Genomic DNA, 23184 nt, shown 5'->3' with positions numbered 1-23184 from the left:
TGGGGCCCCCTTTATTAGTTGCTTGTCTTGCTGCTGCTATTCCACCTCTCCTGTCCATCCCCCCACTCCTCCAGCCGTCACTGCTGCACCCTCGAGCTGCCCACTTCAGGGCTTGGCTCCTTCCCCTTCACACCCCCCCCCCATCTCCTTCTGCCTCGATTCTGTGCACATCGCTCGCATGTGGTTAATTTCCCCCTTCCTCTTTGAATTATTAATCAGCCTGAGCACTTTAGAAAAATCAATGGGAAGAGGGCGTGGAAGGAGGAGAGCCAGGCGGTGCTGACCTTAGTGTCCCTGTGGCCCCCTTCCCCCCGCCCTTCAGTGCTTCAAACAGGAACAAATAGCTGCTTTCCCTCTGCTTTGCCTATGTCAAGCGTGCGGCCAGGCCAGTGCTCATTGGTCAGGGTTGCCCAAAGATGGCTGAGATGCAAACTCAGGCAAATATAACGCCTGGGTCCAGGCACGCCGGGTGACTGGGGCTCATGCCAGCAGCTGTTCCGGGGTCTCCTCAACAGCCATTTGCAGAGGACAGCAGCGAATTCAGGTGAGTTCCAGCCTGACTTTGGGGTGGCCAAAGACCTAGATGAGCGGCCTTAGGGATCAGTCCTGCCTTGGGCTGGGTGAGGGAGAGGGGCTGGCGGAGATGGCCCCAGATCTGCGGGGCTCAGAGAATGAAACTTGAAGCCCCCTCATTCCTGTTGGGCTCCTGGTGCATAATGCCACCACGTGGCTGTTTAATGAGAGAACTGGCAAGTGCCCTTCAGTGGCAACTCAGGGAGGGAAAGAGGAGTGAAAATTAGTGAATCAAGGTAGATCTAAACAGGGTGGTGGGAAGAGATCCCAGCTGAGGCAGGAACCGAGAGCGTCCATCACTTACTCCTCAGGCAGGAGGAACTGATGCCAACCAAGATGCATTGGATTGGGGAATGCCATGTCAGGTTTCTCAGTACTGGGTTAGTCAGTGCCACATAGGGAGGGGAAGTCCGGCCCTGGTGTTTCCCCCCCGAGGGGCTCGGCATGAGCAGACGCCTGCCCTGCGGCTAAGTGCAATGGTAGGAAAGGGCTGGCCGTGCCTGTGTGAACGGAGAGGAACAAACCAGTGTGAACGGCGTCTGCAAACGCAGCCGGGCCCAAAACCATCACATTCCTGGCTAATCAAACCCAGCTGATGGTGTCTCACCCAGCCGACTCTTTCCTAGGGCTGTGGCTGGGCCGGCTCCCTGGGTCAGGTTACGCCATCTGGCTTCAATGACTGAAAACTGGGGGAGACGGGGGGGAGCGGTTACGGTTTGGGCTGCCGTGAGCCCGGCCCCTCTAACCCATTCTCCTCCAGAGCCTGCAGTCAGGGCGTGTCCCTCCCTGCAGTGCAACAGGCAGCGTGGCTAGAGCAGGGTCCGCACCCCGGCTGTGCCCAGGCCAGTGTGCTGAGTAGCTGGACCCACCCCAGGCCGGGCAGGCAGGGAGCACCCAGTGGGCAGGAGAGATTCCTGCGGTGTTCGTAAGTATCTGCAGGGTGCCCTTGGGTCTGAGCCCTGGCTGCGGCGGTGATGCCACTGACCCCGGTGAAGCCAGAGGCGCCCAGCCCAGCCAGGACAATGGGGCTGCCCCAGGATCTAGGGCATGGAGAATGGATCCAGAGCTTAGAAAACCCTGCTCTCTGCTGGGTGCCGTCCCTGCTGGCGCAGGGCGCGGGGGATGAGGCTGCTGCGCAGTGTGAATGCGCAGGTTGGCCTGACTCTGTTCGGGGTGGCATAAGAACCAGCTGGGTGGGGCCCACATGCCCTAACAGCTTCCATCTGCTGTGGGGGGCAGGCCAGGCCTGGAAGGAGAATTCCTCCTTAAAGGGGCCATGGAGTCTTCCCAAACCCTGGCTGGCGTGGCTTGGGGGAATTATCCTGAGGAGCTGGTGAGCTGTGGCTCCAAGGGAAAGCCCCAAATCCCAGGCACCAGCCTTTAGCATCACTGGCTGGAGGGGGGGGCGGGACACCTGCAGGGGTGAGCCCCTGAGATGTGGGGCGGGGCAGATCCCCAGTGCTGAGAGACATGTGGGGGCGGGAGGGGGGAGCTTCTCCCTGGGCGTTTGCTGCTGATTCACCCTGCACGTGCCACCCACGACGAACTTCCACCTCTCCTGGCCCTGGGTGTGTGTGTGGGGGCGGGGGGCCAGAGGGAGGGTGTCTCATCCAGAGAGTGCCCCCTGCTGAGCTGCTTGGGTTCCGGCTCCTGCGATTTGGGGGATCCCCTACCCCACATCCCCTCGCTTCACCCCTTTAATTCCCTCCCCTCCCAAAGCATGCAGCTTCTGGGCAAAGCTTTTGCAGAAGCTTTTTACACCTCTGCCTCGCTCAGCTGGGACGTGTGCGGCTGTTCTCAGGCAGGAGTGCCGGGGGTGGGCTGCTCCTCAGGGCTGACTGTCTCCTCTTGCCTGGCAGCTCCCCGGTGAGTCCCCAGCGCAGGGCGCGATGGCTCTGAGCAGCGCTTTCAAGGCGGTTAACAACATGCCCGGCGTCATCGTCTGGAGGGTTGAGGTAAGTGGGGGGCGTCTCCCACCTTGGGCTGGGATCCCCTTGGAGCTTGCAAGCTAAGCAGTGTCTGGCCTGGTAACTAGGACTTGGCTGGGAGACCTCCAGGGTGCAGAAGGGGTATGGGCAGTTGGCTGGCGAGTACTTCCAGTGGGCCACTCGTCTTTTCCCACGGCCTTTCATGGGGGTTGGGCTGGGGTGCCCTGGCCTAATTCCAACTCTAGCTCTTTATGCTAAAAGAAAAGGAGGACTACCGGCACCTTAGAGACTAACCAATTTATTTGCGCATCAGCTTTCGTGATGCATCCGATGAAGTGAGCTGTAGCTCACGAAAGCTGATGCTCAAATAAATTGGTTAGTCTCTAAGGTGCCACAAGTCCTCCTGTTCTTTTTGCGGATACAGACTAACCCGGCTGCTCCTCTGAAACAGCTCTTTATGCTGTGCATCCCTAAAGTCTCCAGTCTGGCCTCTTCACTTCCTGTCCCAAATGATGGTGCAGCACTGCTGGTTGTTGGCACAGCTGCCCCGTGCCGCCCCAGGGGTGGCTGCATCTGGTGACCCATAAACAGCTGCCACGCCCCTCCCCAGGGGAGGATACAGTCCAGTGGTGGATGTCCAGTACTTCTATAAACAGCTGCCACTCTCCCACCACAGAGATGGCTGAATCCACTGGCGTATATGGGGTACCCCTATAAATAGTTGTCGCCCCTCCCCAGAGGTGGCTGCATTCCAGTGGTGGATGTGCAGGACTTCCATAACCAGCTGTCATTCCACCCCCCAGAGGTGGCTGCATGGTTGCTGATCAGCAGGCCAAAGCTCACCCCCAACTCTGTAGGCTTCTGTCCAGATCCCCAAAGGCCCAGCTGGCTCCCTCCCTCCTGGTTCTTCCTTTTGCCAGCCCTGCCTGTCTGGGGGACCTGGGCAGCCCGTGGGCTCTGGCCGGCCCGCTGGGGAGAGTTTGGCTGGGCGCGGTGCTTTTCCCCTTGGGCCAGAACACACCCAATGCACCATTTTGGCTGAGCTGCTCCGGGGATGGGGGGGAGGTGAGGGACGCTCTGCGGGGGGATGACTGTTGTGTGCCCCATGGCTGATGCCAGGACAAGGGGGAGGCTGCGCTGGTCTCAATGCACTTCTGCCTCCCCCCAGAAAATGGACCTGGTGCAGGTGCCTCCGAAATCCCATGGCAGTTTCTATGAGGGCGACTGCTACGTCCTCCTCTCGGTGAGTGCCCCCAGGGCTGCAGCAACCCCTGCTGGTGGGGCAGGCTCATTAACCCCCCAAGCCACCGACCTGCTGGGACTCGCTCCAGGTGCTGGTGGTAGAATCGGCTCCAAAGGGTGACGTGTGGTGCTGGGAGTGAAGCATCCGGTACTCACCACAGGGCCCCTCGCTTTGCATTAATCCCGGCTGGTGTGGGACAGACAAGCAGCTCGGAGAGGCTGCTTTGCAAAGCTGATCTCTTCCATTTCCTCCCTCCGCCCCCCGTCTGCCTTGGAAGAGCAGCGGGGGGGGGGGGGAGATAGCACTGATGAAAGGCAAAAGCAACAGCAGTGGGTTTAAGCCTGACAAAAGGAAATGCTCTGCACGATGTCCTGTTAGCCTGTGGGACTCCCTGCCACATGATTTGGAGGCAATCGTTCCAGTTAAGATTAGCGGCCTGAGGGAGGATACAGCAAGGAGGGCTTCTCTGTTTTGGCTCCCGGGCAGGCACTGACAAACTGGTCCCCAGTTGTAGAGGGGCAGGGTGTCAGGAAGAAATTCCCTCCCTCCTCCATGCAGTGGAGGGGGGCGGCATTTGCCGGCTGGGATCCGGGAGCACCTAGCCCCCGGCAGTCCCGATGCGGGATCAGCGGGGCAGAGGCTGGGTCACTCCTCGGGCTCTGTCCCTGCTGCAGACCCGGCGCTCGGGCAGCGTCCTGGCCCACGACATCCATTGCTGGGTCGGGAAGGGCTCCTCGTGGGACAAGCAGGGCTGCGCCGCCATCTACACCACCCAGCTGGACGACTACCTGGGCGGGGGCCCCGTGCAGCACCGGGAGGTGCAGTGCCACGAGTCGGACCTCTTCAAAGGCTACTTCAAGCAGGGCATCATGTGAGTAGGAGGTTGAGGGGTCCTGGTCCCGGTGGGCCTGACCCACAAACCCTCCTGCTTGGAGTGAGATCCTGTCCCTCCATGGGGCTCCGGCTGCCCACCCCAGCCAGCCCCCACGCAGGGACATCCAGGGCGTGTGGCCTACAGGCTATCCCCAGCCCCCCCTGTGGGGACATCCGGGGTGTGTGGCCTACAGGCCGTCCCCACCCACCCAGCCCCCCTGTGGGGACATCCGGGGCGTGTGGCCTACAGGCTATCCCCAGCCCCCCCTGTGGGGACATCCGGGGTGTGTGGCCTACAGGCCGTCCCCACCCACCCAGCCCCCCTGTGGGGACGTCAGCCTGCAAGCATTGCAAGGAGCTATGCCCGCAGCACCTTCTGGGGCTGGGGGGTGACGGGGCCGTGTTTGCCAGGGTGAGGAGGGTCCTGGCGGCCCCCGTGCGTGTCTCCCCTTCCTCCCTGCCGGGTTGGCCCAGGCCCCCCTTCCCTGCTCTGGGCGCTCACCCTTCCCCCACCCCTCTCCCCCAGCTACAAGAAGGGCGGGGTGGCCTCAGGGATGATGCACGTGGAGACCAACGTCTACAACATCCGGCGCCTGCTGCACGTCAAGGGGAGACGGAACGTCACGGCCACCGAGGTGAGCCTGGGCTCGGGCACTCCCGCCCCTGGCCTGGGCCCCCGCCTGCCCTATGGCAAGGCAGCCTCCCTTCTCCCCTGGGCCCCCAGCCCGGTTCCCTGGGGCCAGCGCAGCCACTGCCTTCCTGGCACAGCCAACGCTCTGCCCGCCCCATGCCCCCAGTGCGCCAACTGCCTTCCCACCCTGGTGCTGGCGCGGTCCCTGCCTCCGTCCTCCCCATTCCCCCAGCATGGCGGCTGCCCCCCTGCCCGTGGCTGCCCTTCCCACTCTAGTGCCACTACGGCCACTGCCGCTCGGTCCGCCCACTTCCCCTGGCACCAGCACGGCTTCCTGCCCCCACTACTGTGCCAGCCTCCTCACGGCCTCTTCTCCGTTCCCCCGGCCGCAGGTGGAGCTGAGCTGGGACAGTTTTAACCTGGGGGACGTGTTCCTGCTGGACCTGGGGAAGGTCATTATTCAGTGGAACGGCCCCGAGAGCAACACCAGGGAGCGGCTGAAGGTAGGAACCCCGCCGGACCTGCCCCGCCCTGCCTGCCATTCCCATTACTCCCGCCGCTGTAGGGAAGAGACGTTTGGAGCATTCCGCCCCCCTGGATCTGGACCGGAACCAGCGCCCTAGAAGGGAAAGGCCCAGGACCCCACGCCCTGGCCCTACTGGGCTGGCTTGGAACCAGCGCGCTAGAGGTGGGCGTGCTCTGTACGATACCCAGGAAGGGCATTTGGCGAGCGCTGGTTCCTCTCTCCAGACCAGGTGAGCGTGCGGGGTGCTGGGCTGTGTTTGTCATCAGCCTGTGATATGCCCTTCACCTGTCCCCTCCGTATCTGTCCATCCTGCCTTTTCAGACAGCATAGGCTCTCGGGTGGGGTGGGAGGGTGCCTGGTGCCTTTGCCCAGCGCCCTGCAGGGAGCCGACGATCTTTTTCTTTGGGGGTCTCGTCCAGGCCATGCTCCTGGCCAAAGACATCCGCGACCGGGAGCGTGGAGGGCGGGCGGAGATCGGGGTGGTGGACGGCGACCAGGAGGGAGCCAGCCTGGAGCTGACAACGGTGCTGCAGAGCGTGCTCGGGGACAGGCCACGGAAGATCAAACCCAGCACCCCGGACGAGGTGGTGGACCAGCAGCAGAAGGCCACTGTCCTGCTCTATCGGTAAGCGGGGTGCAGTGCAAAGCAGCGAGTAGTGGCGGGGGGGGGGCACATCACACAAAGGCTTCCGCATCTCACTGGCGTTTGCCGGGCCTCACTCCCCATCCCTCGCTAATCTGCATCTCCCATGCAGGCTTAGACTGATCCAAGTGCAACGGAGCCGGCTGGGTTTTGTTCCTCGGGGATCTTCCTCCAGGGACGGCACCCCTGCTCCCAGCACGGCTGGCCAATTCCCAAACCAAGCCGGTCTCCTTGTGCCTGGTGGCTCCTAGATTTGCTGCAGCATCACTGGGATGGGCCCTGATGGCCCCGTGCCCGAGAGACCAGTAGAAAGGGGAGCAGGTGGAAACTGTCCCAGAGACCAGGGAACATTCCCATCGGCTTGCCCTGGTGTCTGCTCCCCTCCTGGGCCCTGAACCCCCCCACATCCCCAGTGCCCCTGGGAATAAATCCACCCCTCTCCTTTCTCTAGCGTCTCAGACTCCGGAGGGAAAATGCAGGTGCTGGAAGAGGCCGCGAGGCCGCTGGTGCAGGAGCTGTTGAGCCATGACGTGAGTGAAAGATGGGAGCTGCTGGTGCATCATCAGGGCTTTCACCAGGTGCCATTTAATATCCACCTCCGCGCCCTGGGGCTTTGCTCCCGCCGCGGCACTTCCCCCAGAGCTCCACCTCCGCCGGCCTGGCTCTGCCTGGCTCCCCCAGGGCGCCAGAGCCAGCCATCTAGAGCCCTCTTTGCAGGATGGCTCTAACTCTGAGACCGGAGGGGACGGATTATCCCGCTGGCTCCTTGTGCCTTCCTCTGGCGCTGGTCACTGTCAGGGACAGGAGACGGGGCTGGCCGGACGTCGAGGCTGATCCAGTCTGGCAACTCCCACGACTCCTTCAATCCGGGGCAGGACTGAGCACTGGGGGGTGGTCCGGGAAGCTCCCGAACCGGCACGTGGTGCATTGCAAAATCCCCCCCCCTTTCCTATGGCACCCTGATTGGATCCCTTTTGCCCCATTTTAAGCATTTTACAGGGCAAGGCAGGGGAGCGTGGCATGGGGCCAATCAGCAGCCCCAGGAAGTGGTTTGACCTTTTCCTCCCCAGGACTGCTACATCCTGGATCACGCCGGGACCAAGATCTACGTCTGGAAGGGGAAGGGGGCTACCAAGGCAGAGAGGCAAACGGCCATGGACAAAGCTCTGGTAGGACAGAGGTGGGGAGCAAGGGGGTCTCACTAACAGTGATGCACGTGCAGGAAGGGGGAGGAGCCGATCTGGACCAGGGCCGAGTTGGGGGCCTGGATTGAAAGCTGGATTCCTGACTCCATGCTGCCAGAGGGTGGGGGCCTCTTGCGGGGCATCCGGGTCGCACCACTGACCAGGCTCCTTGCCGTTTCCGCCCCTGACTTGGCAGGAGTTCATCAACATGAAGGGCTACCCCTGCGGCACCAACGTGGAGACGGTGAACGATGGTGCCGAATCTGCCATGTTCAAGCAGCTGTTCCAGACATGGACCGTCCGGGACCAGACGGTGGGGCTGGGCAAAGCCTACAGCGCTGGCAAAACGGGTAAGGAAGAGCCTCCTCTCTCCTGGAGCTCGCAGGGTGCAGCCGCCGATCTGTGTGCAGGGAGACGTGGGGCACACAGCTGGTCTGCTTGTTTCCTAAGCTAGCCCCCTGCCCCCCATGCCGAGGCCTTCCCCAGGGTGCAGGGATACAGCGTATGGGGTAGATGCTGTAGGGTATGGGATACACATTGACCGCTGCAGCCCTGATGCCCGCATCTGCTGCCCCCCTCTCTTCACCTAGGCTGTTGACCAAACCCCGATGCTCTTCTTTTTGGCAGCCAAAGTCAGCCAGGAGAAGTTTGATGCCACGCTGCTGCACGCCCGGCCTGAGCTGGCCGCCCAGGAGCGGATGGTGGATAACGGGGAAGGGAAGGTGGAGGTAGGAGCCGTGAGTCGGCCTCGGGGCACTAAAGCCGAATGCTCTGTTGGGTGACCCCTCTGCCCTTTCCCTGGCAGTGCAGGTGTCTCTGGCGGAACCCCCCCTGCCCTGCTGGGACAGGGGGATCCGGGCCCCTCCGCTCGCTGGGGGGCAGCCTGGTGCCCTCACGGCTGTTGCAATGCCCAAGCTGGCAAGCTGCAGGCGAGTTCAGCACCTGCGAGCAGCTTGGGAATCCTTAGCCGTCGGGACTGGCTGCACACAGAAGATGCCTGAGTGGCTCGCGGCGTCTCTGGGCTGAGCTGTCCAGCCCTGTTCGGGCCCCTGGTGCTGATCAAAGATCTTCTGAATGACCCCAATGCAGGGGCGTGCACAGGAATAAAAATTTGGCCACTTTTGGAGGGGCACTGTGTGTGCCCCCCTGCGGCCGGAGGAGCTGGCTCTCCCCACCGTGGCGCTGGGGCCGGTGGACCTAGCTCTCCCCTGCGCCGGAGGATCTGGTTCTCCCTGCTGCAGCCCCAGGAGCTGTCACGTCCCGCCCTGGCTGGGCTGGAAGAGCTTGCTTTCCATGCCCTGACCCCGGAGGAGTTCTGTACCCCCACTGATGGGGGGGGGGCCCAATGCCCCTGCTTGCTCCCCCCTTGTGCATGCTCCTGCGCCAAAGGGGGTCCTGCATCTGGCCGATTTCCCACAGCCCCCTTCCCTTTCCAAGTTTTCTGCAGGGAATGGGGCGTGGGGTGGCCTCCCACTGGACTGATGCTCCCTGACAAAGCTCCCGATGCTATGGGGCAACAGTTTGAGTCTAGGGGGGGAAACCAGCTCTTAACGGCCCTGTTACAAAGACTGCCCTCGTCACGGGGTCAGCATGGACCGATCAGCTGCCTGAACGGCCCAGCGCTATGACTCGCGCTAATATCGCTCCCGGCACGGCTGCGCTCATTCTAGGTCTGGAGGATCGAGAATCTGGAGCTGGAGCCGGTGGAATACCAGTGGCACGGCTGCTTCTTCGGCGGAGACTGCTACCTGGTGCTTTACACCTACGGTGTGAACCACCGGCCCCGCTACATCCTGTACATCTGGCAGGTAGGCAGAACCCTGCGCCCCGTCTCCGCTTCACGGGGCATTGCCTCGGCCGCAGGCGCGGAGACTCCTCCGGGCTGCCGTTCCGAGCTGGTTCCTCTGTGCGTGCCCAGGGTCGCCACGCCACGCAGGACGAGCTGGCTGCCTCTGCATACCAGGCGGTGGAAGTGGACCGGCAGTTCAACGGGGAGCCGGTGCAGGTGCGCGTGAGCATGGGCAAGGAGCCGCGCCACTTCCTGGCCATCTTCAAAGGGAAGCTGGTCATCTTTGAGGTACGGCGTTGCCAGCGGGAGCAGGGGGAAGTGGAGGCCGGGGGCAGGAGATGCTGGGCTGGATTTTCCAGTCACTGGGGCAGTTGCGGTTTCAATTCGTGGCCGCGGCCAAGATCAGGGCCCCTTTGCGCCAGGAGCTGCACGAACACAGAGCTGGAGGCAGCCCTTACCCTGAAAAGCACTATCTAAAACGGACAAGGGGCGGGAGGGGAAACGGAGGCACGGCAGGGGGGAAGGGACTTGCCCATGGTCACGCAGTAGATCAGTGGCAGAACTGGGAACGGGACCCAGGTGTCTGTTCCACACTGCCTCAATTACAGGGCATAGACTCTACCCCCACCCCCATCCCCGCCCTTGTTGCTGGAGTGAGGTAGAAGCAGAGTGGCCCTGGAGCAATAACTCTCCTGTGCAGGAGCTGGGGCTGGATCGTTTCACTGATGAGTTTCCCATCCCTCCTTCCTGCCGCCGGTTCAGCCAGCACCATTCCCAGCTGTTGTGTCCTCCCTCCAAACCTTCTGCAGCATGAGGTTCCCCCATTAGCTCTCTTCTTCCCTAACACGGACCCTACCCGTGCTGGTCCTAACCCAGCTGGAAGCCCTAGGCCCCGCTCTCTCTCCTGGGGCCCCACTGGGGCTCCGTCTCAGGCACCAGGGCTCAATTCCCCGCCCCCCACCCTAGGGTGGGACATCCAGGAAAAGCAACAACGAACCGGAACCGCCCGTAAGGCTCTTCCAGATCCACGGAACCGCCCAGTCCAACACCAAAGCCGTGGAAATCCCGGCGTTTGCCTCGTCACTCAACTCCAACGACGTCTTCCTGCTCCAGACCCAGGCCGAGCACTACCTGTGGTACGGCAAGGTAAGGGGCAGCCTGGCACCGGCTGGGCAGCCAGCGGGAAGTGAACCCCCCCTGAGCGTTCCTCCCCCGTCGCTGTGCACCACGGACAGCGAATGCCAGCTTGCCTCCTTGCCCGCCAGGGCTCCAGCGGGGACGAGCGGGAAATGGCGAAGCAGCTGGCTGCAACCATCTGTGAGGGCACACAGGAAACCGTGGCCGAAGGGCAGGAGCCAGCAGCGTTCTGGGACGTGCTGGGAGGCAAAGCCGCTTATGCCAGCGACAAAAGGTACCAGGGCACAGAGCGGGCTGCGCTGACGGCCTCAGCCAGGGAGGGCTGCTGAAGGAGCTGTGTGTTGCAGGCTCCAGCAAGAAGTCCCAGATCACCCGCCCCGGCTCTTCGAATGCTCCAACAAGACGGGACGCTTCGTGGCGACGGAAGTGACCGACTTCGGCCAGGATGACCTGAGCGAAAGCGACGTGATGCTGCTCGACACATGGGACCAGGTGCGCCGGGAGAGCAAAAGCCACTGGATTCCCCACTTGCCCAGCCCCAAACAGGATCTACCATCAGCCAGCAAAATCCCTGGGATTTGGGTATTCCAGGGGGCTTTTTAATTTAAGACACACCAGCGGTCCCATGTGAGAGTTGCCCAGAAGGAGGATAGCGGAGGGGTGGCTACAGGTCAGGGGGTCCTGGTAGAACTGGCTGTCTGGGGAACTTGGAGCTGGACTAGCAGGGGGGCTGTGGGTCAGGATTGAGGGGCATATGCGGGGGGGACCCAGAACTGGACTAGCAGGGGGCCATCGGTCAGGCTCGAGGGGATGTGGGTCAGGCTCGAGGGGCCGCATACACACAGCATCTGTTTGTGCTACCCCAGCTGATCAGTTTCATGAGCACCCAATTCACCCATTCTTGAGTGCTGGGGTGAGTGCTTTCTGTCCCTCTGCTGGCCTGGATCTAGGAAATCCATGAGCTCTAACTCAATCCCAGGCTCTGGGCTTGATGCACAAATCCCGGCTGAAGTTCTTTGGCCTCTGTTATGCAGGTCGACCAGGTTATTACAACCGTCCCTTCTGGCCTTAAGCTCCAGCTCCAGGCCCATTCCCGTGCCTGGCCAATTTGCATTTCCCCTTGCAGGTCTTCTTGTGGCTTGGGAAGGATGCCAACACGATGGAGAAAGAAGCAGCGCTGGCCACTGCTCAGGAATATCTCTGCACCCACCCCAGCGGGAGGGACACTGACACGCCCATCTTGGTGGTCAAGCAGGGCTTTGAGCCACCCAACTTCACTGGGTGGTTCGTAGCCTGGGACCCACACAAATGGAGCGTGAGTATAAACAAGGTGGAAGCCTGGGCACAGCAGGCGGGTGGGAGAATCCAGCCGGGAGACGGGGCAGGGTTTATCATGCTCATCTGCCGCTCTGGATTAGAGCGCACAGTCCAGAGGCATCTGCCTCTCAGGGCCTGGCCTCGAGCAGATGGGGAAATGCAACTGATCCTTAGACTAGCAGGGACCAGTGAGGGCTTTTCTGGTAAATCTTGATTGCAGATAAGGCGCAAATGGGGGAGATTGTTGAAGGCACACAGGGGAGTCAGCTGCCCAGTATCCACTGCCTTTCTGGGGCCCTAGCTGCCTTTGGGCTGATTTCCACCCTCAAGTCCTCAGTTTCATCTCTCCTCTCACTTGCATGGGACCAATGGAAAATGTAAAGACGGGAGGAGAAAGTTGAGGCAGCCCAAGGAGTAAGGCTGGGCCAGAGAAGAAGACAGGTCACTGATTTCCAGCGGCCTGGAGCGCTTAGTCAACTGAGTGCGAGCAAACATCAAGCGTTTTAATACAGATAAATGTAAATATCTAGCAACAAAGGAAGTAGGCCATCCCTATGGCGTGGGGTGCTCTCTCCTGGGGAGCATGATGGACAATCAGCTGAACACAAGCTCCCAGTGTGGTGCTGTGGCCAAAAGATCTAAAGCGATCCTGGGTTGTATAACCAGGTGAATCTCGAGTTGGAGGAGAGAGGTTATTTTGCCTCCATATTGGGCACCGGTGCGACCAACAGCTGGAATCCCGTGTCCTGTTCTGGTGCCCACAATTCAAGAAGGATGTTGATAAATTGGAGACGGGGCAGAGAAGAGCCACGCGAATGACTAAAGGATTAGAAACCTGCCTTATAGTGATAGACTCAAAGAGCTCAATCTGTTTAGTACCATCTGTAAGTACCGACATGGGGAACGAATATTTAACAATAGGCTCTTCCCTCTAGCAGAGAAAGGCAGAACTTGATCCACTGGCTGGAAGCTGAAGCTAGACATGTTCAGACAAGAAATAAAGCGTAAGCTTTTAATGCTGAGAGTAATTAACCACTGGAACCATTTCCCCAGGGTCATGGTGGAGTCTCCTTCACTGACAGTTTTTAAATCAAGCTTGGACGTTTTTTTGAATGATCAGCTCTAGGAATTATTTTGGGGCAGTTCTCTGGCCTGTCACAAGTCAGACTCTATCACAATGGTCCCTTCTGGCTTTGGAGTCTCGATGACAAGGGATTCACTGAAGCCCCTCTCTCCTCCTCTAGTTGCATCCTCACGCTGACTGCAGGTGTTCCAGGCTCTGGTATGGTAAGAGCTGGGCAGTCCAGCACCCACTTGGGGCACCTCCCCGTGAACAGGGCAAGACTCCACCCACCCTGTTGTTATAACTGTGGCTAAGGGGCGAGCTGTGGGGTTATCAGCTTTGTGTCCTTCCAGGAAGGGAAGACTTACGAGCAGCTGAAGAAGGAGCTGGGAGATGCTTGTGCCATTGTCAGGATCACAGCTGTGAGTTGTATTTGTGGTGTAGGGAGGTGGCCGGAACTGGGTGGGATTTGGCTCAGGTGACCAAAGACAGGGATGACTTCCAGAAAGCAAATTGACCACACGTTTCCCCCTGCTGCAGAGCGTGGGGTGGGACATGTCAGCTCCTGCCAGGTTAGGGGGTGTCTAGCCCTCGGGGGAGGCAAACACTTGAGAATCTGCACACTGCTACTCCCCTATCTGGGCTCTCATTGCCCCACTGGGCCCATACTTACAACTTATAGCTAGGCCTCCTGCCCGGCTAAAACGCTGAGCATCTGCCATGCCCGTTAATCTCCTCACAGCTTCTACAAATCAGTCACCTAAGCGCCTAGACAAACTGCTGTGTTCAGATGGAGCGTTGAAGCAACAATCTACTAAGTTTACCTAGCACCTTCCACCTAGAGAGAGCCCAAAGCACACTGCAAATGGCACATGTAGGCATGCTTTCCCCTGCCAGAGAAATGCAGCCACCCCTGGGGTAGAACACAACAGCTGTTTAACAGTGCATAGCAAAACTAGCCCATTTCTGGGCACAGGTGATGTGGGATCTTGTAGCTACATGAAACTGGAAGGGAACCTGCAGGGAGGCTGAATGCAATGCAAGGGATCCCAGCAATAACAGCTGGACCTTTTATGAACAGTACCCGGGGCTCCTTCATGCAGCCCTCTAACTGACTTAGGAGCAAAGGCTCAGCAGAGAGGGGCATGTCTCTCCTGCGCTAAACAACTTGACGTGCTCTGGGGTGTTTCTCCTTCCACCCGCACTGCGTAGGATCTGAACGGGACAGCTCTCTCCCCCAGCTCTGGGGCCCAGAGCGGTGGCGTGGCTCAGTTCTACCCTCTAGAAGTGCTAACCAACCAGGAGGAACTGCCAGGAGATGTAGACCCTGCCAAGAAAGAGGTGAGCTTTGGGGACCAGGTGCTTGGGCTCAGATCCTGCAGGGATTTAGCCCCCCAACTCCCACTGATTTCAACAAGCACCTAAACCCCTTTGGGAATCCAGCCCTGGCTCACTAATGCGGAAGGTTTTTGAAAAGCTTTCCTCCCTCCGACAGCACGCTGGAGGAGGAGCTGAGGGTTTATTAGAGAGGCCTGGGGGGGAAGTTCTCCTGTTCGACCCCCTGCACTGGCTCTTGCTACCTCCCGGCACTGGGCTGTTCCACAGCTTGTTGGGCTTCCATTGAGTCAATGAATTTCCGTCTCCTCTTAGTAAGTGTCCAGCGTGCAGCCCCGGCTTCCCTGCGTACTGTAACCAGGGGGAGCTTTTGTGGGCAGCCCTGGCATCGCCACAGAGCCACTCAGCTTTCCGCTGTTGGAGGCAGAGTCCCAGCCCAGCGCCCCTTCGGCTCTACAGAAAAGCAGCCTGGCCTCCCTTCCTACCTCGTTGTGCCCCCTTAGGTTCCAAAATGACCTTCCCAAGGCCACTGCACACACTGCTGCCCGCCCCCCCCCCCGCCTCTCTTCCCCCCCGCTAATCTGCCCGGCGTTTTCTCTGCCAGAATTACCTCTCCGAAAGTGACTTTGTGGCAGTGTTTGGAATCAGGAGGGAGGAATTTGCTGCTCTTCCCAGCTGGAAGCAGATCAACTTGAAGAAAGAAAAAGGGCTCTTCTAATGAAGAGAACGGAGCACCCAGTCAACAGGTGGAGAGCAGCCGGAGCCCCATGTCCTAGGGGTGGGCTCTGGCTTACTGGGGCTATACCACACCTGGGCCCGAAGCAGTAAGGGATGGGGTGTGTGTTTTTTTTTTTTTACTCTTGCAAGTGTACTTGATTAGCTGATATTTTAGCTTTTTATACACATTTATCGTCATTGCCTTTGTGGCTGTCGGGGAACCGCTGCACAACCAGGCATGCGGACTGCATTTCCGCTTCACCCATCTGGCCAAGCGCAGGAAGCTGGAACACAAAACACTACGTACCACTCGCTACAGCTTCCCAGCTTCAGCCATGATCTCAAACCTTTAGTGCTGTTGGCAGGACAACTGTACCTGCTGGCGTCTCCTCTCCCGAGGAACGCTTCGTGCAGGCGATGCTAGTTTGCAACCAGCAGAAAGTCCAGTTCTAGCCAGTCTTCTGCCTGTAGCCTCTTCTCCGCCTGGGACTTCTTCAAAAAATAAAGATGTATCATATAACTAGATGTTGTGCTTTGATGCTTACTACCAAGCAAGCTGGGTGGTCAAATGTGTGGGTGAGCCATGCCCACCGGCTGGCACTTCATTCCCTAGTGCCCAGGCGGATTTCTCCTAGGACCTGCCAAGAAGTTCTTTAACCCCCATTTCTTCAGCTTTGCCTCTGCCCATGTTGAGTCAAACAGAATCAAGACCCACCAATCCCAGCCTGCTGCTAGACCTCAGCAGCCAGGCATTTAACTGAGTCACCTGTGTACTGTAACCAAGTTACAAGCTCCCCAAGGCTGTGATGTCACAGCTGCAGCCAGTAACAGATCAGACTCCCCCTTGGACACACCTGGCCAGAGATCTATTACAGGCTGAAAATTTCCTATATGCAAAGATTGTGGCCCTTTTATCACAGAGGAAGGTGGCAGTCCTGCATACAGGCCAAATAACTCACTGGTGTTTGGGGGTGGAAGCTTCTCCAGGTGGCTAGCCAAGCGCTGGGGCCTTGTTCCTAGTGAGCAGCGTACATGGCCCTGGTCAACTGCCCCTGCTGAAGAAACAGCTTGTGCCCCTTGAGACATCACTCAGTTCCTGGTGGGACAGTGTGGGCCCAGGGGAAGGAACTGTTCTTCGGGAGGGTCTAAGCAACATGAGGCAACACCCGCCCTTGGGGAAAGAGAAGCTGCAGCCCTTTACTGTTATTATCCAGGGGAGGGGATGTGAGTGAAGGGGCTAATCTGGTTTTGTGGGAATAGCTTAAGAGTAGGAGAGTCTGGGATCAGCAGATGGATATTGGTCTAAATGGTTAAACCTCAAAGGGTCTCTATCCTGGCCCAAAAGGGTTAAGATTATTTAAATATATACTCCAGCACATCTAGCCTGAACCATCAGCCGAGATACAACACTCCCTGCTGACTTCCCTAGAAACAAACAGGCCAGCCCATTTTATATAAAATGCCTGCAGATGCTTAGTACAGGACAGTTACCAAGGTCCTTTAATGCTTTGCAAAAAAAGTTACCTGTATTAAAATGTCCAGCACATGTGAGATTAATTCATTATTGATCCCGTCTCATAATTATTTCCTTACTGATCCAATATGTAAATGCCCGGCCCAAGGCTGCAGAGGTGAGATTACGAAGAGTTTTCTTGTGCGAGACGTTGCTGTGTCTACTCTGCTTCTGGTATCTCTGTGTCCTCTCCACACTCAAACCGCACAAAGTCCAGCACAGACACGCCTTGGGGCTGCACATACTGGCCCAGGGTAATGCTGGGGTCCAGCAAGAAAGGTTGGGCGAGCATTTTGGTTTCCGTGTCTCCGCCAGGTTCATCCTCCAGAGATCCCACCGATAGAGGGGCCATTCCCACTACATGCTGACCCAGCCTCCGGCCTAGATCCGCAAGGTTTGACTTCTGGCTCTGCTCAGATGCTTGGCAGATCACTAAGGCACCGTACTTCCCAAGCACCATGTTAGGGAGGGAGGGATTATCCGCTGGCAGTGCCCCATGGACGTAAGAGCCAATGTAGTAGGTTGCTGGCACTGCCACCCACGCAGCCCTCTTGATAGCCATGTTCTCCCCTAGTTTGCCTTTAAAAACCCAGAACAAGAACAGGTTTTATTTCACTTTTAAAGGTACAGATCAGGCTGAGTGTTCTGGGGCAGTGCTATTTGCTGCAGCTTTCTGCCCTCTCCCCCACACCCTTAAGATGTCAGTTTCCTTGGTAGTTTTCCTGCTCAAGGAGCGTAAGGCTGGAGAGTTGTCTCAATATAGGTACTAGGCCTGTCCCCCTCCCGTGTATTTAAAAACAGAAAACCCCTTCCTGTAAGAAAGAGAGCTTGGCTAGCTTACTGCTTATTGGAAATGTTAGGCTATTGCAGTGGTTCCCAAACTTGTTCTGCCGTTTGGGCGGGGAAAGCCCCTGGTGGGCCAGGCCGGTTTGTTTACCTGCCATGTCCGCAGGTTCGGCCGATCGCGGCTCCCTGCTCCAGGCCCATGGGAGCGGCTGGAAGAGGTGGTCAGTACATCCCTTGGCCTGCAGCGCTTCCAGCAGCTCCCCTTGGCCTGGAGCAGCAAACCGAGGCCACTGGGAGCCGCGATCGGCCGAACCTGCGGACGCGGCAGGTAAAAAACCGGCCCGGCCCGCCAGGGGCTTTCCCCGCGCAAACAGCAGAACGAGTTTGGGAACCACTGAGTTACTGCAATGTACTGTAATTCCACAGGGATGCCCCACCTCAGAAAACTCCCTCTGAACTACTTCGCAGCAGTACTAGTTCTGAGTGCCTGTGAGCGGTTATAGGACAGTTCACAGAACGTAAAGGTTCCCAGTTGAGCCTCACTGCATCCTCAGTGCTGTCAGAAACACTGGCACAAGCAGTTTCCGTGAGGCTGGAAACAGACAAGATTCATGCCAGCCAGCCCCTCTGAACACAGGATAAAAGGTGGAATCCTCTCAGCGGAAGGGGTTTCTCAGCCGATCCCACACAAGGATGATGGAAGCCACACAAACAATCGCCTCCCTGATTTCTATCTTCTAACCAGCCTCTTATACTAGAGCGCTCACCTATAGCGAGAGCCAGCTGGTCACTGAGCAAACATCCAGCAGGCCCGGTCCGCAGTTGAGAAAGCTCAGCTGCCTTCATGAAATGCTGAAAGAGACGAGAGACAACAGATTACGCTGCAAGCCCCCTGACTCTAGGAGAGGGGTAGCCCCCACCTAGCTACTCCAACAGATGCCTGATGTGGTGTATCCTCACACAGCACCGCCAGACGACCTCCTACTCAATCGACTTCTGTACATTGGAGATTACTCAGAACAAATTCCTCCAACACTTCAGCACTAATTCCAACAAGGATTTTGAGACAGGATAGCTGCTTATCCCAGCAAAGTGGCTTGGCCAAATACTCATGATTGGGAAGGACGTCTTAGTCAGGCCAGCATCCGCGAGAATTCCACTTCAGTGAGATGCATTTAACGTAGTAAATCCACCTTCCCAAGGTCGACAGAAGAACTATTCCGTCAACCTAGCGCTGGCTACATGGAACTTAGGTCATCTTAACTATGTCGGTCAGGGGAGTGGCTTTTTTTTTTTTACACTCCTGAGCGAAGTAGCTGGGTCGATCTAATTTTCTCGTGTAGATTCACTCTAAGCCTACACTCAAAGTTTTGCTGATACAGCTATGTTGGTTAGGAGTGTAAAAAAAGTCACATCCCTGAGACAACATAACAGTAACATCAAAGTCTCAGGTGCAGACCCAACTGCGCTGCTAGAAGCGTGTTTCAGTCGGCCTACAGTGTGTCTCCACCAGGGGGCTCGGCCAGCATTGCTATATTGGCAAAGGCATGCAGACAAGGCCAACGTATCTTTGTGGCTCAATAGCACTTCCCTACCTCATGGAGGTGTTGGGAGGAAAATATATTATTCAAGAGTGAGAGGTGGTCAGGTAACGGGGGAGGATATAAGTACTTTCGATAGATCTCTCTCACCTTGGTGTATGTGGTTAACTGGTCTTTAGCGCCTTGATAGTGGAACATTGTCCCAGTTGCTGCTTGTTGAACTAACTGTTGAAATTTGGCATTTCTGGCCACAAAGTCTGTCTCACAATTCACCTGGTAGAGAAACAAAACTGATTATTCTGAAGTCATTGTCTGACAGCTGCCATTCCACTTAAGGGGTGGCCTTTACAGCAGTCAGAGCTGCTATCCGGGAAGTCAGCAACCAGCAGTCAGCGACAGAAATAAGCCCTCCAGCTTTTCAGAACAGGAACTCCCTGTGGCTATTACTATTCTATTTAGGACAGACTGAGGGTTTGTTCCTGTTTCTGCAGTTTAAAGGAATCCCTTTAGTATCATTCATGCCAGACATTCTCTATTAATCATGATTTGACTAGACAAATTTGTCTATTTAATATTTTAACCAAGTTAAACTCCCAGCTGCAAGATTTGAACTTATGCACACAGGCCAGCTCAAGGGATAGGGGAAGCGACTCACTCCATCCCATGAGCCCAAGGAAAGGGTCCCCCACACACTAGTGGAGGAGCTTACCTCCACCATAACTGCCACGTTCCCCTCCTGCAGCAGCCCGATAAGGCCTTCTTTTGTCTTCCTGCCCTGTAGTTTGGAAGCTTTGCTCCATCCCTCCTTTTGGGCCTGCTCATGCAGCCAGGCTTCAGCCTTTGAAGACAAAACCAAGATGAACCCAACAAAAGTCAGTTCAGAGACTAAACTCTCTCCTAGACCTAAGCTTTGTAATACTGAAAGTGGAAAAATCACCTCATAGGAGAGACCGTAATGGTCAGACCATGTCCTAATGGTTCCACAAAATGCAAGAAACCCAAGCCAACATGACACTGACCAGCTGTGTGGTGCTGTCACATTTGGGATGATTATTTGCAGTGCCATTATAGATATGTTGGACCCAGGATATGAGAGAGACAAAGTAATATCTTTTATTGGACCAACTTTTGTCGATGGAAGGTACAAGCTTTTGCGCTACACAGAGTTCCTCAGGTCTGGGGAAGAAAGCAGAGCGTCTGAGCTAAATACAAGTTGGGACAGATTGTTAAGCAAGAGGAGTAACGCATGTTGGAGGTGGTCTCTTGAAATGAAGTGGGCAACTGGGGGATAGATTCTTATGTATAAAGGGTTTGAAGTGGGCAATTAAGGGGAGCAGCAGTGAGGTGTGTTACAAATTGTTGCTATGAGCCATTATACCAGCATCCCTGGTAAGTCCATGGCTTTTGGTGGCTAGCAGAGTTATGAATTTAAGTTCCCAGGCTTGCCTTGTGAAGGTGTTGGGCAGGTTTCCCTTGGGGACAGTACCGAAAGATCAGATATGGAGTAATCACTTGTTACAAGTTGTCCAGTGGCACTTTAAAGACTAACAGATTTATTTGGGCATAAGTTTTCGTGGGTAAAAAACCACTTCTTCAGATTTCAGAGTAACAGCCATGTTAGTCTGTATTCGCAAAAAGAAAAGCAGTACTTGTGGCACCTTAGGGACTAACCAATTTATTTGAGCATAAGCTTTCGTGAGCTACAGCTCACTTCATCGGATGCGTACGGTGGAAAGATCTTTTTATATACACAAAGCATAATTTATACATTGTGTGTATAAAAAGATGATCTACACTTTCCACAGTACGCATCCGATGAAGTGAGCTGTAGCTCACGAAAGCTTATGCTCAAATAAATTGGTTAGTCTCTAAGGTGCCACAAGTACTCCTTTTCTTTTCACTTCTTCAGATGCATCTGAAGAAGTGGTTTTTTACCCCCGAAAGCTTATGCCCAAATAAATCTGTTAGTCTTTAAGGTGCCACCAGACTCCTTGTTGTTTTTGTGGATGTAGACTAACACAGCTACCCCCTGATACTTTGTAAAAAGTGTTCACCCACAGGTGATATGGTGCTTTTGTCTTATACCATTTTTCTGGGCGAGTTCAGTCGAGAGCTGAGTAATTGGTTTCACCCATCTAATTGTTAGGGGGGTATTTGATGCACTGGATGGGGTACAGCAAATGTTACAACAGGCATATGTAGGACCCATGAATCTTGAAAGGTATGTTGGGGAGTGTTGATCATTGTAGCAGTGGAGATGTGTCTGCAGATTTTGCACCTGTTGTTCTGGCAGGGTCTGGTGCTACTTTGAGTTGGTGTGTCCTGGTCTGTGGGGAGCTTGCTTCTGATGAAGAGTTTGCCAAGGCTGGAGGGTTGTTTGAAGGCCAGAAGAGGGGGTTCAGGAAACATTTCTTTCAGGACATGGTCCCCATCAAGTATGGGTTGTACTTGTTTGATGATAACCTGTAGCAGTTCCAGCGTGGGATAGCAGGTAACTAGGGGGGGTGAAGTCAGTGCATTTCTTTTTCTTGTATTGATGCAGGTTCTTCCAGGGTATGTGGGTGGCCCTTTCCATAATATGATCTACTTTGCTGATGAAGTGTTCTTGTTTAGCGAAGGCAAATTTAAGTGTGTTTAGGTGCGTATCCCAGACTTTCTCTTTGGAGCAAATTGTGTGGTAACTGAGTGTCTGGCCGTAGATAACAGATTCTTTTGGTGTGTCTGGGGTGGTTGCTTTGCACGGTGATCAGTGGCTTCTCGTATAGAATTGTTAGTAGGATCCCACTGTTGAAGCTGACTGTGGTGTCCAGGAAGTTGATGTTGGTGTGGGTGTGTTCTAGAGAGAGTTTGATGGATGAGTGGTGGGTGCTGAAGTTGTGGTGGAAATTAAGGGAATTTAGATCTTTGCCCAGAGGATGAAAATATAATCCAAGTACCTCAGGTATATTGTTCGTTTTGTGGTGCATTTTTCCAGAAATTCCTCCTTGAGGTGGTCCATGAAGAGGTTGGTAAAGTGGGAAGCCACACCAGTACCCATGGCTGTTCCCCTGGTTTGGACAGTGTTGTTAAATGTGATGTTCTTGGGGGCGAGGATGACATCGATGAGTTTGGCAATATGTTTTGGGTGGATTTCCAAACATCCCTAATACATACAAGATAATGCACAATGTCTTCTTTCTGATCTTCTGCCCCTGATCTACTTATGCCTTGAGAGCAGGAAACTAAATTTCCCATGCATCTTTCTGTGTCAGCTTGTACACCTATAGAGATCACAACATTATCCAAACCTTTCTAAAAATCAAGACCTTGATGATCAATTTCCGTTGGAGAGTCCTACATAATGATTACAACAGAAACGCAATTAAACCTATTACCTTGGTATCTATGCACCATCTCCTTTACTATGGACTGAGGTAAGTAAGAGAAGCCACTCAGTTTTAAATATATCCTTCCTTTGTTTTTATACACCTGCATGCAGTGAGTTGCCCTCCCTCTCCAAAGTAGAAATTCCAGTCTCATCTCATTCAGATTGAGATTTTGAAAGAAGCTAAGGGAGTTAGGTACCCAAATCCCACTGAAATTCAGTGCAACGTCAGGGTGAAGTTCAAGCAGCTCTCACCTGTTTGGAGTCGCCGCTGAACTTCTCTAAGGCGGTCTTACAATTCACGAAGGAATAACCGGTTTTCTTCCTGAGCTTCACCAGCAGCTCCTTATCCGCTGCAAATGCACGGAGACCAGAGTGAAAGAGACAAACCAGCCGCCGGGAAACGACCTGCCAGCAGGGAGGAGATAAAGTTGAAGTCACCTGCATGCTAAAGCAAGGGGGTAAGGAACAGCCTCAGGCATGCGATCAAAGCCCAGCCCCGCTGTCTATCTCAGCGCTGACCGAGGTCAGCCCCCTACCCTGTAAGCCCTTCCTCTCATTTGCTCCCCAAGGCTACATGCGCCTCACTACCTCCCACCCACCCTGCTGCTCGTTGATGCCCAGGCTGAGGAGGGGCCCGCCAGGGCCCTGGGGCTGGGGCAGCACGTGGCTGCAGTGACAGCCCCGGGACGCCTCATCCCAGGGCTCTCCCGGCGCCTCCCACTCGCGGGGGGAGGGGGGAGACCCCCACCCCGAGTCGGGAACCCAGGCGTCCTGCCCCGCCCCGCCCCGCCCCGCCCCGCCCCGAGCCAGGATAGGCTAGAGGGGGAGGGGCGCACAGGGGAGCCGAGGGGCTGGGACCAGCTCCTGGGGGCGGGGGAAGGGCAAGGCCCCGGCCCCTCCCCCCTCACCGGCCGCGGTCGGGCCCCCCCGCGCAGGGGGCCGCAAACTCCGGCCAGCGCCGCCCGCTGCATCTCGGGGCCGGCCGCCACGGCGCGCACGTTATACGTCACACGCCGCG

At 56.4% G+C, this 23184-nt stretch overlaps 2 protein-coding genes across 3 annotated transcripts; one reads left to right on the top strand and one right to left on the bottom strand.

Moving 5' to 3' along the window:
* The first annotated feature begins 342 nt into the window (after positions 1-342).
* Positions 343-15589, top strand: AVIL (advillin). The gene is made up of 20 exons (XM_074935263.1): positions 343-544; positions 2433-2528; positions 3670-3744; positions 4419-4615; positions 5144-5252; positions 5641-5751; positions 6194-6399; positions 6869-6947; positions 7488-7586; positions 7798-7951; positions 8229-8329; positions 9272-9409; positions 9520-9678; positions 10357-10536; positions 10656-10801; positions 10875-11019; positions 11654-11842; positions 13261-13329; positions 14120-14248; positions 14847-15589. The coding sequence occupies exons 2-20, from the start codon at positions 2463-2465 to the stop codon at positions 14958-14960; spliced, it is 2466 nt and encodes an 821-aa protein (XP_074791364.1). The 5' UTR covers positions 343-544; positions 2433-2462; the 3' UTR covers positions 14961-15589.
* On the bottom strand, positions 15429-23184 carry TSFM (Ts translation elongation factor, mitochondrial). Of its 2 annotated transcripts, XR_012635858.1 has the most exons (7): positions 23075-23184; positions 22419-22571; positions 19509-19637; positions 18950-19072; positions 18026-18110; positions 16484-17051; positions 15429-15451 (listed from the first exon to the last, which is right to left on the bottom strand). XR_012635858.1 is itself a non-coding variant. In XM_074935279.1 (6 exons), the coding sequence occupies exons 1-6, from the start codon at positions 23135-23137 to the stop codon at positions 16633-16635; spliced, it is 972 nt and encodes a 323-aa protein (XP_074791380.1). In that variant the 5' UTR covers positions 23138-23184; the 3' UTR covers positions 16465-16632. The 2 variants fall into 2 exon arrangements, 1 of the variants encoding a protein (XP_074791380.1); XM_074935279.1 differs by lacking the exon at positions 15429-15451 and having other exon boundaries at positions 16465-17051.

Source organism: Natator depressus, chromosome 20 (assembly GCF_965152275.1).
Source record: "Natator depressus isolate rNatDep1 chromosome 20, rNatDep2.hap1, whole genome shotgun sequence".
NCBI lineage: Eukaryota > Metazoa > Chordata > Testudines > Cheloniidae > Natator > Natator depressus.
Note: the sequence above shows the minus strand (reverse complement) of the source record. Positions and strands in the feature narration are given on the sequence as shown.

Coding starts and splice junctions, on each gene's coding strand:
- AVIL (XM_074935263.1), top strand. CDS start 2,463: ATGGCTCTGAGCAGCGCTTTCAAGGCGGTTAACAACATGCCCGGCGTC. Junction 2,529..3,669: donor TCATCGTCTGGAGGGTTGAG/GTAAGTGGGGGG, acceptor GCCTCCCCCCAG/AAAATGGACCTGGTGCAGGT. Junction 9,410..9,519: donor ACATCCTGTACATCTGGCAG/GTAGGCAGAACC, acceptor GTGCGTGCCCAG/GGTCGCCACGCCACGCAGGA.
- TSFM (XM_074935279.1), bottom strand. CDS start 23,137: ATGCAGCGGGCGGCGCTGGCCGGAGTTTGCGGCCCCCTGCGCGGGGGG. Junction 18,111..18,949: donor AGTTAACCACATACACCAAG/GTGAGAGAGATC, acceptor CGTCTCTTTCAG/CATTTCATGAAGGCAGCTGA. Junction 17,052..18,025: donor CCAGCTGGCTCTCGCTATAG/GTGAGCGCTCTA, acceptor GGGTTTTTAAAG/GCAAACTAGGGGAGAACATG.